The sequence below is a fragment of the Amphiura filiformis genome, chromosome 1 (assembly GCF_039555335.1).
Source record: "Amphiura filiformis chromosome 1, Afil_fr2py, whole genome shotgun sequence".
NCBI lineage: Eukaryota > Metazoa > Echinodermata > Ophiuroidea > Amphilepidida > Amphiuridae > Amphiura > Amphiura filiformis.
In genome coordinates, this window is record NC_092628.1 from 2,654,205 (window position 1) to 2,668,765 (window position 14,561).

Consider the following 14,561-nt stretch of genomic DNA (forward strand, 5'->3'; position numbering starts at 1 on the left):
CCTCGGTTTCCTTGTGTTTTTCCCTATAACAGGGTTCTAGCAAGCTTTCCCCCACTGCCTCTTGCTACGTGACCAAAGTACTACAGCTTCTGGTTTGTCAGTTAATATTGCTCTTACTTTTGGATCAATCTTGGCAAGGGCCCATTCATTTTCATTAGTGCGTGCCAAGTGACACGTAATTAAGATACAATGGTAGCACCGTAGTTTAAAGGCTGAGATCTTTGTGGTGTCTGCCTCATTCAGGGTTCATGCTTCACATTCATAATTTTATTACGGAAAAATATTTCCCTCGGCAAATATGTAGTATATATACCCCTCCCCTAATAAAATCCAATTGGTCTAGCGACGCCCCTATACAGGACTCAAAATTGACTTGATTTGATTGGTTAAATGGCTAACATTGTAATAATATATAGCTTATGCCATCCCTTGATAAGGCACACAGAGAAGTGCACGTGCATTCTTAGCCTGCAGAATATTTAAGAATTCAAAAATGATGATCAAAGTAGGCATAGCGGCCTACATCGCCTACACCTTCACCTTCAGCGTCGGGTTTAATCCGTTGTGCCAAAAAGTAATTAATGGCTATTTAAAATGAAATACCAAAATATTTTTTTTTTGAAATACAGACTTGACATTTAATATGGAATATTTTTTCGCAACATTCCAAGACAGGTCTGGAGTCTGCATAAACCGCACGGGCTAAATATTTATTGGGTTGTGTCGGGAGAGGGTGTAAAATAGTTGTTGGATAGAAAACGTGCTTTCCACAAGTTTACGTTATGGTGTTCTTAATGTAGCGAATTTGCCTAAAATGGCGGATTTAGGGAGGCTGAATTTGAGCTTTGTGGGGGACACAATTTCGGACTTTATACAACATTGTGCTGTTATTATCAAATTTATAGGGGTTTGAGGTGATATTTCTTAAAATTTGTCAGCAAATGGCATTCATCACAGCTGAAATACGCTTGTAATGTACCAATTTTTTGAACACGATAGGAGCTTAAAAATAGGACTCTTAAGAGTGGTACGTACTCAGAAAGTTCGAATGGTCCCCTGGGATCAAATGTTATAAACTTGCGGTACAAAAACAACTTAGAGGATTCCTGGTTGTCCAATCACAGTAGTCCAATGAACTCACGCTGCTCCTTTTTGTACATTAAGTTTATAACATTTGGCCCAAGGGTACCATTCAAACTCTCTGAGTGCGAACCACCTTTTTAAAGCTCCTCCCACTTTCAATACTGGTAGATTAGTGCATTTCAGTTATGACGAACTATTATTGGTATTTATGTTCAGTAAATATCGCCTCAAACATCAATAAACTTGATAATATCAGAATAATGTAGCTCAAATTCAGACATTTTTCCCCCACAAAAATCAAATTCAGTCTCCCTAAATCCGCCATTTTAGGCTAATTAACTACATTATACTTTGTCATGGTTTCAACTCAACATAAATGCATATGCATGTATATACATTCTGTGGTGTCAAAATCAGGACAATTATCCGTCTGATGATCGGTATACCCAATGATCGTAAGTGAGGGTATGCTGTGAAACTAGTAGTAACGGTTACCTTTTCCAGAGGTCTATACTTTGAATTTGTTTCTACGCTCACCTGTTATGGGTTTGAGCAAGTTTAATTCCAAAGTTAGTCACCTGAAAAATAATACTTGTTATATTACGCCTCCACTATTTATAGTGGTTGAGCACTTTCTACCAGGTGGTGTATGACGTGCAGTCCCTAAATTCAGTAAATTTTCATCGTCAACTGTGTAATTGAATGGGATTTTTTTGAAATTTTAAAACGCTTGAAATATCACAAACAAATAGGCCTATGTTGATAAATAGTATAAATACAAGCTAAAACCGTTGGGGTTCGATAATGAACCCCACAAAACTAACCGAGTATATGGAAAATGCCATACGGCCGGGCGGTTTCACGGGTTGCCGGCTCGATCATGTCATCCGCCGCCTGCTTTCTACTACTTTTGGAGTAGAGACTGTGCTGGAATGGCTAGGTTTGCCCTGATTTTGACACCACAGAATGCATATACATGTATATGCATTTGTGTTGAGTTAAACCATGACAAATTATCCCTCTAGTGATTGGTATACCCAATGATCGTAAGCGAGGGTATGCTGTGAAACTATAGTAACGGTTACCTTTTTCAGAGGTCTATACTTTGAATTTGTAAAATAAATAAATAGATAGATAAATAAAATTAAAATTAAAGTTTCCGAGTCGAACACAGTTTTCTTTAAATCAAAGTTATTTTTAATCTATCAATATATCGATCACATGGTTAGCCCTACGTTTGTGTATCAAAATAATGTGACTGTACAGGCCCTCTCTTTAAAGGTACGCCTAATTGATCATTTCCAACTGCATTCAGTTCAGATAACATGACTGTTAAAATCAATATAATTGCATTATGTTAATACAATTTTGGCCCTTCACTGGTTTTTTTGTAAGCTTTTATGAGCACAGTGACGAGATTGACAAAAACTTGAAATTATGTTTTATAGAGTGAGATTGAAGATCTTTAAGCGCTCTTTACGCATGCATGCCAAAGGCAATCTGTATCATGAAATAAAAATAAGAAATAATAATAAAAATAATATTGATAATAAAAAACACCCAGCTGAATATAGAACCGTCACCATGACAAACTTGAGATAAAATGATCACATCATAACACGGTTATGAAATAATATGCTCTCTGGTTTCCTTGGTAACGTTAGTGTTTTTATTTTGGCGGACATTGTCATTAAATCTGACATCCGGGACACGTGGGTTCGGTCACCGTGACGTGTCTTGCATGGACCCATGACGATGTTATTATAGGCTTGACTTAGCTAAGTTAGATTATTGTGATTAATATAGCAATAGGAACACACCACTCGGACAGAGGCTTGACGTCTCCTTTAAACCTATAGTTTGAAGTCAACGACTAAGGTAAGGTAATATAACTTAAATTTTTGTATTTAGTTATTTTTTATTATTTCTAATTGCAGTATAAATTATGTCATATACACTCTTAGTACGAAAAAAGGTTCGACTTCGAACCTTTTTTTGTCCTGTATGTGGAGCCCTCTCACTCTTAGTACGAAAAAAGGTTCGACTTCGAACCTTTTTTGTCCTGTATGTGGAGCCCTCTCCCAAGATAGTTCTAGAAAGAACCATTCTCTTGACACGTGCTTTGTCAGCTTTTGGGATTCTGTAAAGAACCCTTTAAAATGGTTCCTTGACAAAGAACCATTTCAAAAATTCTTCAACAAAGCTGATAAAACCTTTTTTGGGTCCGTTTAGAACAATTTTGGGAGAACGTTCCGTTTACAGGACTAAAAGGTTCGAACCCTAAAAGTCGAACTTTTTTCTAAAAGTGTACGATTGCAAAATTATACGATTGTTTGAGAATGAAATAAAGTTAAGCACTTGCTTAAAAGCATACAATTATTATGATACACACTTTTTTGAAAGCTGATCAAACTTATTCAATATATTGACGCCATTACACGGATTTCAATCCAGTATTTATAATTTCAAACTAATTAAGATATATGCACGAAGTGTTGTAGCCCTGTTTAATGTCCACCTGTAAATGGTATCCGAAATGTAGGCCTATTATAAATTAATATTAGTGCCATAGTGGCACATTACAGCCCGCACTACACACGATTGTGGACGTAAAAATAACCTAATGAAATAAAATTAAATGACATGTTTAAAAATAGAAACAACCCTACATACATAAGGAAATGTGAAAATAGTTGAATATAATGTCAAATTTGAATTATGTAAAAGCCGGTTGCCAGACATCCTGCGTTACGTCAATCACGGATGGAATAGGGTATGTAACTAACCCTCAGACGCTGCAACAGTTTGAAAATTATGTCTGCTAAATAATAAAATAAGGAAAAATAATATCATCAAATTTTACGATTTCACACATATCATTATTTTTTGACAATGTCAAGTATTAACTGATTAATCGATTAACTGATTTAATAAAAATCATCATTTTGTGCAAGTTCGATAAGTAGAGATGTTGAAAACAAACTTACATGTAGGCCTATAAGTGGCATAAGTTTCACTTCAAAACTGAATTCACAGCGTCTATGACTCAAAATAGTGACGTGAAACTCTCCCAAGAAGCACTCAGCCCACGTACGGTGGTTTCCGCTATCTTCCTCTTTTAAAGCAGGTTAAACTCTGAAAGTTGTTCTTTTCGAATTAAGAGGGAGAGAGAAGGTGTTTGGTTTGTCGTTGTAAGATTAGTATACTTTCTTAAAGATTGTTAGTCGACTTAATGAAGGTAAGTTAGTCTTTGATGCTAAGATGATTTTGTTTAACATTGGCAACATTTATTAAATAATACTTTATTGTTATTATTTTTTATGTGTACAAAGATTATTATTTTCTCTAGTTATATTTTTCTAATAATATAAATATATCTTTTTTCATATTACATATATAATTTTTATATTATTAATTAATTGTTTATGTAATCCTTTTTGTTAACAGTTTGAACGTCCAGTATGAAATTGCCTGTGTATGTAACAACAGCATTGCTGTGCGCTCTTCACGCATCGTATGCGGGTAAGTCTGATTCCATTTATTAAGATGTACGTCTGTCTGGTTTCCGTTCACACCAAAAGACCGGTTTGAAAGGTAGTCCATTTTCATGCCAAGTTATGGAGTTAAACCTTTAACATGTTCTGATGAGTAATATGAAGGGCCTAGCGGTAGATTGTGACCTATGAAAGTATTTTCTGGCAAACACTTTGGATCCTTATCCCTTTCCTAAAGCACACACTTCTCCCCATGACTGTCTGGACTTTTGCCCCTAAGAAATAAAACACCAGTAGGCCTATGTATGGGCCTATATTAAAGCCATTTATACATGCCTCATAATTATGCAATTTCTGTCTTATAATAATATCAGTAATAACTGTGAGGTTTTCTAAACATGTTAATGAAATAATGACATAACATCACCCCCCCCCAATCAAAAATCATCAAATAGTCAAAATGGTCATATTACTACATATCTTGACCGTTTACCGCGGAGCCCTATGGGAGACTGACTTCTTATCGCAATTACCATGATTACGAGAATACTACAAAATTTATATACATTTTCTTAAAAACACAAGTAGGCTAAACAAAAAACATATTTAAGGTAAACATTACCATAAACAATGGTTCATGTCTTTAGTAAATATAAAAACAAAGCTTTTATTAATTTACTCCGTGTTTTACAAACATGACATATGGCCTATTTTAAGAGAATTGAGCTATATAAATAAAGTCATAACCAGTCTTCGTAACCATAATAGTCATTACATTTAACAACGAAACAGTGGATTAATTAGAAATCAACTGGATTAGCTTTCTGAATCATCAAAACAAAACTCCGTTTTTTTATAAGTATATATATCAAAACGTCTCTTGGTAACCCCTTCCTTCCCCGTGCACTGTTTTTGCGAATAAGTGACACATACTTTATTTTAAGCGATATTGTTAAGTGGTAAAAACCGTATTATGTCATTTCAATGAGTTGACATTAGAAGTTGTATTACTAAGACTCAACCTATATGGAGTTTAAAGGAGTTAAAAAGAGGTCAATTTAAATTGACTCCCTGTGAGTAAAAGAGTTTCGAATACGCGTATACACTAAGTGGTTCCATTCGATCAGTATTTTTGTTTTTCGTACAGCCCATAACATGTAGGGCCTACACATATTTCCATTGTAATTCAGAGAAGTAAATAACAGAAAACTGGGTGGATATTTGCCCAGGAAATTATTTTGCCCAAAGGTTAACATGATGAAGCTCAACTTGCCATTGCCCCCAAAAATGCCTGCATAGTAAATTATTTTGAACACAAAAAAGTGGGCAATATATATTTTCATAAAACTACTACCATACAGAGTGTACCAGTAAAAAATACCGGGCGAATACATTTGATCGCAAGTCGAGAAATAGACATCAAACTCCAAAAATCTAAACATCAGCGTGTAGCCAATCTTATTCGGCATCTTATACGCTAATTTTATTGGAATCGGTTGACTAATTGCAAAGAAATGAGCGATTACATAACGCATGCCTCCATTACTTTAGTTTGAAGGAAAGTTGATCGAAACAACCAAAAAAATCGATTTTCATTGTCTAAATCAATATATTATTGAAAAATAACACTTCAACAAGTTCATTCTATAAATCATATACTTTAAAAACTTGCTTTATTTATAGTTGTTAATGCGTTATGTACGTTTTACAAAAGTGTTGTTGTTTCAGGCCTCGTTACAACATAACTCAAGAACAACAGGACCTATAAAAGTATATCTGTGTTATTTGAATTTGAAATTTGAATTTGAATTTGAAATGATCAATGCAATTTTTGCCAATACTCACTACCATTCGCAAGATGATGTGAACTACCAAATCTCAACAGTTTAAAACAGTTACTAACCTTAAACACAATGTGCACTAGTGGCTAACTGTCAACGGGCTTCATATTTTGTTCTGTGAAATCCTTTTCATTCTTTTTAAACAATCTGTTTCTTGCAAAACATTTAATTAGGTTTTGTTTAAATTTGAAAACTTGCATATCGAAAATGAAAGCTTGCTTGTAAGATGATGCTCGGTACTAGTAAATATATTTTCTTTTTTCGTTAATTCGCTACTTGCACGGTTCCGCCATTATGCACTATGTGCGGGAGAGCCTCGAACTGGCAGCATACATGAATGGGAATTGAACTAGTCATAACGTTCTGTGTAAGGTTACATAATTCTTCCTTTCATGTATGCTGCCAGTTCGAGGCTCTCCCCGCACATAGTGCATAATGGCGGAACCGTGCAAGTAGCGAATGTTGATATAAACATGATAAATGTTGCATGAAGAATTATTGCATAAAGAATTCCAGTTGGCTTAAAAATTTCTCACACACATTAATGTTTTTGGAATATTTCCAAGAAATTGCAATGCAAAGTTTAAAACTTCAACATTAACAATGATTAATGTTGCATGGTATAAAAAATCACACGTAAAGCTGTAAGCGCTTGATCATTGTCATTCTAAGCTTAAATGTTATTTGGAAAGTTAAAATATAACATATTTTGCAGAACCTACAGAATTAAAGTTGGAAAGCTTCCAATTCAAAAAATCAGTTTTCTCGGACAAACCATTATTCATCTTCAGTGAAAGCATGAATAACATAACACCGTCGGATTATAAATAGATAATATGGACTAAATTTAATGAGGTACACAAACCTTAGGAAGCGGTGAGCGAGTATGAGAAAAGCGCCTGTTGACCAAACTTGGAATGAACTGCAATGATGTGCGCATTATGTTATCGTTAATTTCCTCACAACCAGTCAAATGAATCAAATCAAATTTTCTTATGTGATGCAAAATAACATTGGCTATGCGCTACATTTTAAATATTTTGATTCTGATATCTAATTCTCGACTTACGTTCAATTGTATTCACTCGGTAATTTTTTCTGGGACACCCTGTAATTCATCTCTTAATAGCAACGGTTGCTATGTTATTCTTTATAAAAGAAGGAATTCAGACAAAAGAAGAAATACTTTTATTAGTCAAGTTCTTGTTGGGCAATATTCCATATATTAGAAAAATATATCTTTGTTCATTATTTTTTTTAAACTACATTTTCCCCTCAAAATCAAAAATTTTCAACGCATTTTAGAAAACGCCATTCAGTATAATGCTCAGCAGGATTTTCAATCTCTAATCTGTGAGTGATGAGATACATATTATAAGTTCAAAACATTATGTCACTAAATAAGAAAATAATTATAAGATAAAATCATTTTACAGCCTATCTTCTCCTTAATGATTTCCTGTTTGATTAATGCACTATTTTATTTTAAGTTGTCAATTTTACAGAGCTGAAATCTTAAAAGCATAAAATACAGCTGAATATCATGATATTGACCCGAACAATTGGATTGGGGGAAATCATGGCAATGTTGTAAATTGGTTAAGAATATAACTTTTTATCCTACCTTGGACAAATGATAATTGGTATAAAACATTTTTTTCTTGAAAGGTGCTACATGAATGGATTTTATAGGGCAAAAACAATCAGTGAGACCCATTACGCGAACCATAATACTCCCAAACTACTATTTGTTTTCGAAAAATTAAAAAAAAATGTACCTGAAAAAAGTCCAAGTTTAGGAAAAAGCGCAAAAGGTCCATTTAGGGGTCAAGGTCCATTTTTTTTTACATCAAAGGCGATCTCGTTATGGTCTGCATTTGGGAAAATCGAAACACCTGGATGCCAATAATTAAAGCCTCGCAGTCAAAGAATTATTTTCCCTGATTCGAGGGTAATTATAAAATAATGATAATATAAAAATAAATAATAAATAAATAAATAAATAAATAAATAAATAAATAAATAAACAAATAAATAAATAAACACCTGGTGAATTATTTTCCTTGATTTGATGGTTACTAAAATAATAATAAAAATAAATAAATAAATAAATAAATAAATAAATAAATAAATAAATAAATAAATAAATAAATTGATAAATTGATAAATAAATAAATAAATAAATATATATATAGATAAATAAATAAATAAATAAATAAATTGATAAATTGATAAATAAATAAATAAATAAATAAATAAATAAATAAATAAACACCTGGTGAATTATTTTCCTTGATTTGATGGTTACTAAAATAATAATAAAAATAAATAAATAAATAAATAAATAAATAAATAAATAAATAAATAAATAAATTGATAAATTGATAAATAAATAAATAAATAAATAAATAGATAAATAAATAAATAAATTGATAAATTGATAAATAAATAAGTAAATAAATTAATTAATTAAATAAATAAATAAATAAATAATTAGTTAATACAACACTGATATACAGCGAAATCTCTTATTAAATGTGCAATTATTAACACCTTACGTCTATAAATATTATTAAATTCTTAGCATTAGATTAGTTGAACTGGTTTGGCTTATGGATATCTTTATCTTCAACTTGATATACGAGGCTAATTTAAGTGCCTGAATTAGTACAATACTTAATTGCTGCCAAACTAAATTAAACGTTTCCCGTTCTAAACACTCCAGCGTATTGGCTTTTCCGGTTCACATAGCGATTACAAAGTTCATATGAGACGATGCATATAATAACGGAATATCGATGATATCTGAGTTATGTTCTGGCATTTTATGTTCCATTGATAGCGCATGAAATGTATGTCACGTGTTGATATGTATTGAAGTAAATATACATTGGGTCATATATTTCCAAATCACGCGTACAAGAGTGTGATATTATGAAGCATCCAAATATATATATCTTAGCTTTAAGCCGGCCGGCTTCTGAAGATTTATATAATTTTTGACATGATGAAATCCACTTTCTTTCTTATGAGGTCTAAAGACTTTCTTGACACCTTGAACAACACTTTCATACCAATGAGCATAAAAGTTATCGATAAAGTATTCAGTGGGAGTAGACACCATCCCAACAAGCAAACGTATTTTGTCAGTTTTAAGTTTGAAAAATTGTCAAAATATTATTACAAACTAAATATTTTTTTTGCAAACACTTTGTCAACACATAAAATGTCAAAAATGTTTTTGAATGTTATAAAATCGTTCTATAGCCTTTATAAACCCTTTATAAACTGGCCTCAAATAGAAACGTATAATTTACCACAAGGTCATATCTTAAAATCCTCTCCATAAAAATGAACACAATTACACACAGGATTACTTCAATACTCCGAATACGCACAATTGTTGTTCTTGCATGTCTGAGTAAATGGCGTTTGAAAATCTTAGTACCATTTCATTGGTCCTTCTAAAAATTGAGAACATTCGTGAGCACTCATTTGAAATGCATATTATAGTGAATGCGCACCAACTATTTACAATACTTGCATGTTCTGAAACAATCGATATATTCCTCAAAACAGGTATTTACAACTATTCGGCTTTATGCGAAATCCAAAGAGTGTTCACCGCTGCGCGAATAGTTGTATGCGGGGACAAATATGCATTGAACTACGTGGAAACTATAGCACTCATCCTTGATTTGGGGCTTTTATTTAAAATGTACCGATTGTCCTCAGGCTATAGATTCTAAACTTGGTATAAAAGTTATGAGTAGTCATCCCCGTAATATTTAGTGAAAACTTTGGTTAAATGAAGGATTTTAGAGTAGAAATAACAATTATTAGCGACGGCGCTCTGACATAATTACGCCATAGCAATATCGTGTGGGGGAATTTTCGTACTTATTTTGGTATCACTGGATAGAAGATACCAACAGCTACACATTGGTATCAACAGTATAGGACATGCATGTAATATAAGAAATTCGGAGCTTCAGCTATACTATACAATAGATCAACCTGTTTTTGTACAGCTAAGTATACGATTCGTCTTTTGATCAAATTAATTAATCGCACCTTTAGCCCAAATCAAAATTTCAATAACTACTTCGGGAAGTAAGATTTATCGTTATTTTTTTTGTGGAAATGAAAGGTCACCTGAAACATAATCACAAGCATACAATAACTCAATTTGCTCAAAATGCTCGATTCGTCACTCTGCCGAATTCATAACAATATAGTAGCCCCAACCCTATTCACATTGACCAATACTTGTATAGTTTTAAATTTCAGTGACGTTACCACATTGTTAAGAAAAACTAAATTTTTTGTCAACGTTATATTGTTACAATCAAGTTAGATAAAATAGCAGTAATGTCAAATCGCCAGGGGAATGTGCCACGCAGACTTTTGGATGATGACTTTCTATACCTACTTTTTGCTGTTTTTGCTACCAATTTTCAACATAAGGTCACTTTTGCCCATTCGATATAACAAAATCGCTGAAAAGGTACAACAAACTGTGGCACACCCGGCGCCAATGCCATTTATGAAACAAAACCCCAGTTGTCAGTCTCAGATACATCATAAACTATAGTAGGCCCATTCTAAAATAGAATTGGAACCGTTGCACTTTAGCGACGCTTTTGCCATGTTTACTGTCATAAAAAAAGAGTTAACACATCATATTTTGTGACTCGTATAAACATCGACTTTCATTCCTTTCATTTTTTACAGCTGAATTAAGTCCAAGCAGATCGAAGCGTTCAATTCTTGAATTCGGCACCCTGATTGAATGTGCTACTGGTGGATCATGGACTGACTACACTGCGTATGGATGCTACTGTGGGTTCGGAGGCTCAGGAAAACCTGTAGATGCCACAGACAGGTAAGAGGTTATGGGTGTTGGTTGGAGGTTTAGGAACTCCCGCATATGGCACAGAATGATAAGAACGCATGACTGCAACTGCGGGTTAGATGTCCATTTTAAGGTTAGAGAGGAACTGATTTAAGCCCATGTGAAAGCCCTATGACTTGGCTATATACGATCACAATCTCAGAACTATAGGCCTTACAAAAGCTACAGGATAGACCAGACATTTTTTTGCAAAGTAGCGAACTTGTCCCATGCTGGGGCAAGTTCGCCCATAGGGATAAGTTCAACCTAATCAAAAAAATTTAAATATTGCATATTTCAATGCAAACATTTCGCAAGAGTATACAAAGTATTTGTTTTGTTTTCTTGGTGATTTAAATAATTATGGAAAGGTTTATATACAAAAACGATTATCTTATAAACCATCATGCGCAGTTTCCACTTCGATACACCTGAGCACACATTTTCGTCCAAAAGCTTCCAAGCAGAGAACAACAAGCAGTGAATTGTCTCCACACAGTCTTTGATTGCACTATGCGGTTGAGTGCACAGCAATGTAAGAGCTGTGGAGCTTCTAGCCGAAAAATTGGCCTGTTTGATTGGTTTTTGTCAAAACTTCAAGTGTTCCCTTCGTCCAAGCAGAATTTTTTATATCAATCGAAAGCTAACACTTCCCCCTAAAAAACCTTTCCAGGCGCTAGGCATCCACTACTCAAGATATTGGATCTGCCTGTCGTCTATCACACGGTAGAGGATAGTAAAAACAAAAAATTCCTCTAATTCATTAACCTATACATATATTTTGAAATCAATTCGTATTTAAATGAATATTGTAAAATAAAAATAAAACTTAAAACAGGTTTTCACACAAAGCAGTCATTCGCTATAACCAGTTTGGCAGACAAATGAGGTACTATGCTCGGTATCCGTTTTGTGTATTTACTTTAACTTCAATAATATTTTCTTCATTTTTTTCCGACATTAGATGCTGTCAGCAACACGACCGATGTTACTCCAAAACAAAGCACGGTGGTAGCTGCCCAAAGAACGACAAGATTTTCTCCATGTTTGGAGTTGAAGTACCGACTATCTACGCACAGACATACGAATTCACTGTAGATTACTGCGCAACGCCATCCAAAGTCAAAATGTCCTGCAGTAAGTACAACAAAATAACTTGTTGCCAATTATGTTCTTAAGAAAGTGATTGAAAATTGTGCACGGAAATGGGAGTCAGTTCAAAATAGTTTGGGGGGGGGGGGGGCATTATTACTATCCCTTACAAAGACACACAAGTTCTCTGACATAACAAAACATGTAAATCAGAGATAAAAAATAGTTCTGGTCTGACGCTCCTGTCAATCAAACAGTGACGGCGGAAGCATACAAATTTAGGGGGTAGCCCAAATGAAGGTGTGTTTTGATATTTGATGGGTCATTGCACGCAGAGAACGCAACATTTTCCGATTTTACTATTTGGCGCCAAAACACACTGTTTTTCGTGCTAAAAATGAAGATACACAGGGCAATTATAGCTTGATTCCTTTCTATTATGATTTTTAGGGGGAGGGCTCTGCAAAATTGTAGGAGGTGTACCCTGCTCGCCCCTTCCCCAGCTTTCGCCGCCTGGGCAATCAAATTCCACGCGGCACGTGATTGGTTAGTAGCGCGTATAGTAGGGGTCGGTATTCATTTGGTGCCTTCTTCTCAGAAAAAGAATTGCAGAAAATAGCGAATCATGTCGGTACTTTTACAAGGAAAAAACAACTTTTAGGCATTTTTGACATTACTTTACTTAAATTTGAAGATTACTAAGAACTAACATTTGACGCTATGATTGAAGATAAAATCTATACAGGGCACGCTTTGCCAGAAATTTCAATCATCACTATCAATCGTAAAAAATATATATTATATCCGAGTTTGATTGACAGCTGACGTCAAAGGCGAACTAAATTTAGTTTGTTTATCTCTAACTTTACTGTAAGCGAATTGCTTAAATGAGGAAAAATCTAAATAAAGTAACATAGCCAGCTAATAAGCTTCTTCATTTCTATTTCTGATATTTCCGATTGCATGTGTACCCCATTAATGATACATGTTTTTTCTCTACTACTCTTTACACAGAAAGACCAAATCAGTACTCATATTTCAGACGGATGGTGATGGGCAAACAGTTACAGTGTGCCTTCAAACTGTGTGAATGTGACCGTATAGCAGCTCAGTGCTTCGCAAGGAATAGGAAAACATACGATACTAAGTATGTAGATACATCACAGATTGTTAACAAGCGACGATGTGGTCCTAAAAACTTACGAGGTCTACCGATGAACTAATGTTCTTGCGATAAATGCATGAAAAGCAACACGACTGCACAGCACAAACCTTAATTTCAGCAACATTATGCAAGTTTGTTTGTTTGTCAGTATTAAAGCATACATTAACCGTCGTGATAACCGCCCACTGACGAAACACAGAACTATAAACCGGCTCTTTTGTATTACAATGACTGTTCATGGCCACGTTACCGACCTTATTCATTGTCTTTGTCGCTGCCCGCGCTCGGCTAATTACGTTCCTATATTCACAGGTTATATCATGTATAGGGGCAGTTTATAGTAATCCTGTATTCGTCATTATGTGGAAATAAGGTCGATTTTATTATATCGCAAGAATACCCAAGCGAATCTCAAAACCTAGCTACGAAGGGGACATTTATTGAATGATTTCGTTGAAGTTATGGTTAAAGTACGCTTTAGCTTCTGCCAACAATTGAACGTAATGCTGTGCTTGCATTAGGCTATAGACCCTTAGCCATATTGAGCAACATGTTTGATAAAAAGGCGGTAACAATTTCATTCAACCAAACTATGGCCGATAATATTTCTAGCACCATGTTACCAACTGGTCTGAACTTCAGCAAGGTCATCTGATGTCTGATGACAAACGGGTAACTTGTTCATATCAGGAACAAAGAACTACAGACGAATTGCTGAAAACGTTAAGCGTCATGTAGTTGTTAATCCCAGGGTCTTGATTATGGAAGCAATAAACGCTATGGGTAAAGTTTGTTCGGCTTAAAATCGGTGACAAAAATGAGACTCATAACATAGTGTATTGATATAGAGTGGCATGCACGCAGTTGGGCGCAACACTTACCTTAGTTGCGAGTTGCGTAATACTTAATACGTAGCTTATGTGTATGTACGCGAGCGTGAATTGAACTTCATTGACTCGCGCAATAACAAAAACCAAGTAATTTTCGCCAAT

General features: G+C 34.3%; 1 protein-coding gene across 2 annotated transcripts; it reads left to right on the forward strand.

Annotated features, from left to right (window-relative positions):
* The first annotated feature begins 2,839 nt into the window (after positions 1-2,839).
* LOC140169575 (neutral phospholipase A2 3-like) lies at positions 2,840-14,192 on the forward strand. 2 transcript variants are annotated; one of them, XM_072192846.1, is made up of 5 exons: positions 2,840-2,961; positions 4,531-4,605; positions 11,153-11,303; positions 12,277-12,449; positions 13,419-14,192. In XM_072192846.1, the coding sequence occupies exons 2-5, from the start codon at positions 4,545-4,547 to the stop codon at positions 13,625-13,627; spliced, it is 594 nt and encodes a 197-aa protein (XP_072048947.1). In that variant the 5' UTR covers positions 2,840-2,961; positions 4,531-4,544; the 3' UTR covers positions 13,628-14,192. The 2 variants fall into 2 exon arrangements, with proteins under 2 accessions (XP_072048947.1, XP_072048942.1); XM_072192841.1 differs by lacking the exon at positions 2,840-2,961 and adding an exon at positions 4,199-4,321.
* Positions 14,193-14,561: the final 369 nt, after the last annotated feature.

Coding starts and splice junctions, on each gene's coding strand:
- LOC140169575 (XM_072192846.1), top strand. CDS start 4,545: ATGAAATTGCCTGTGTATGTAACAACAGCATTGCTGTGCGCTCTTCAC. Junction 11,304..12,276: donor CCTGTAGATGCCACAGACAG/GTAAGAGGTTAT, acceptor TTCCGACATTAG/ATGCTGTCAGCAACACGACC. Junction 12,450..13,418: donor CAAAGTCAAAATGTCCTGCA/GTAAGTACAACA, acceptor CTCTTTACACAG/AAAGACCAAATCAGTACTCA.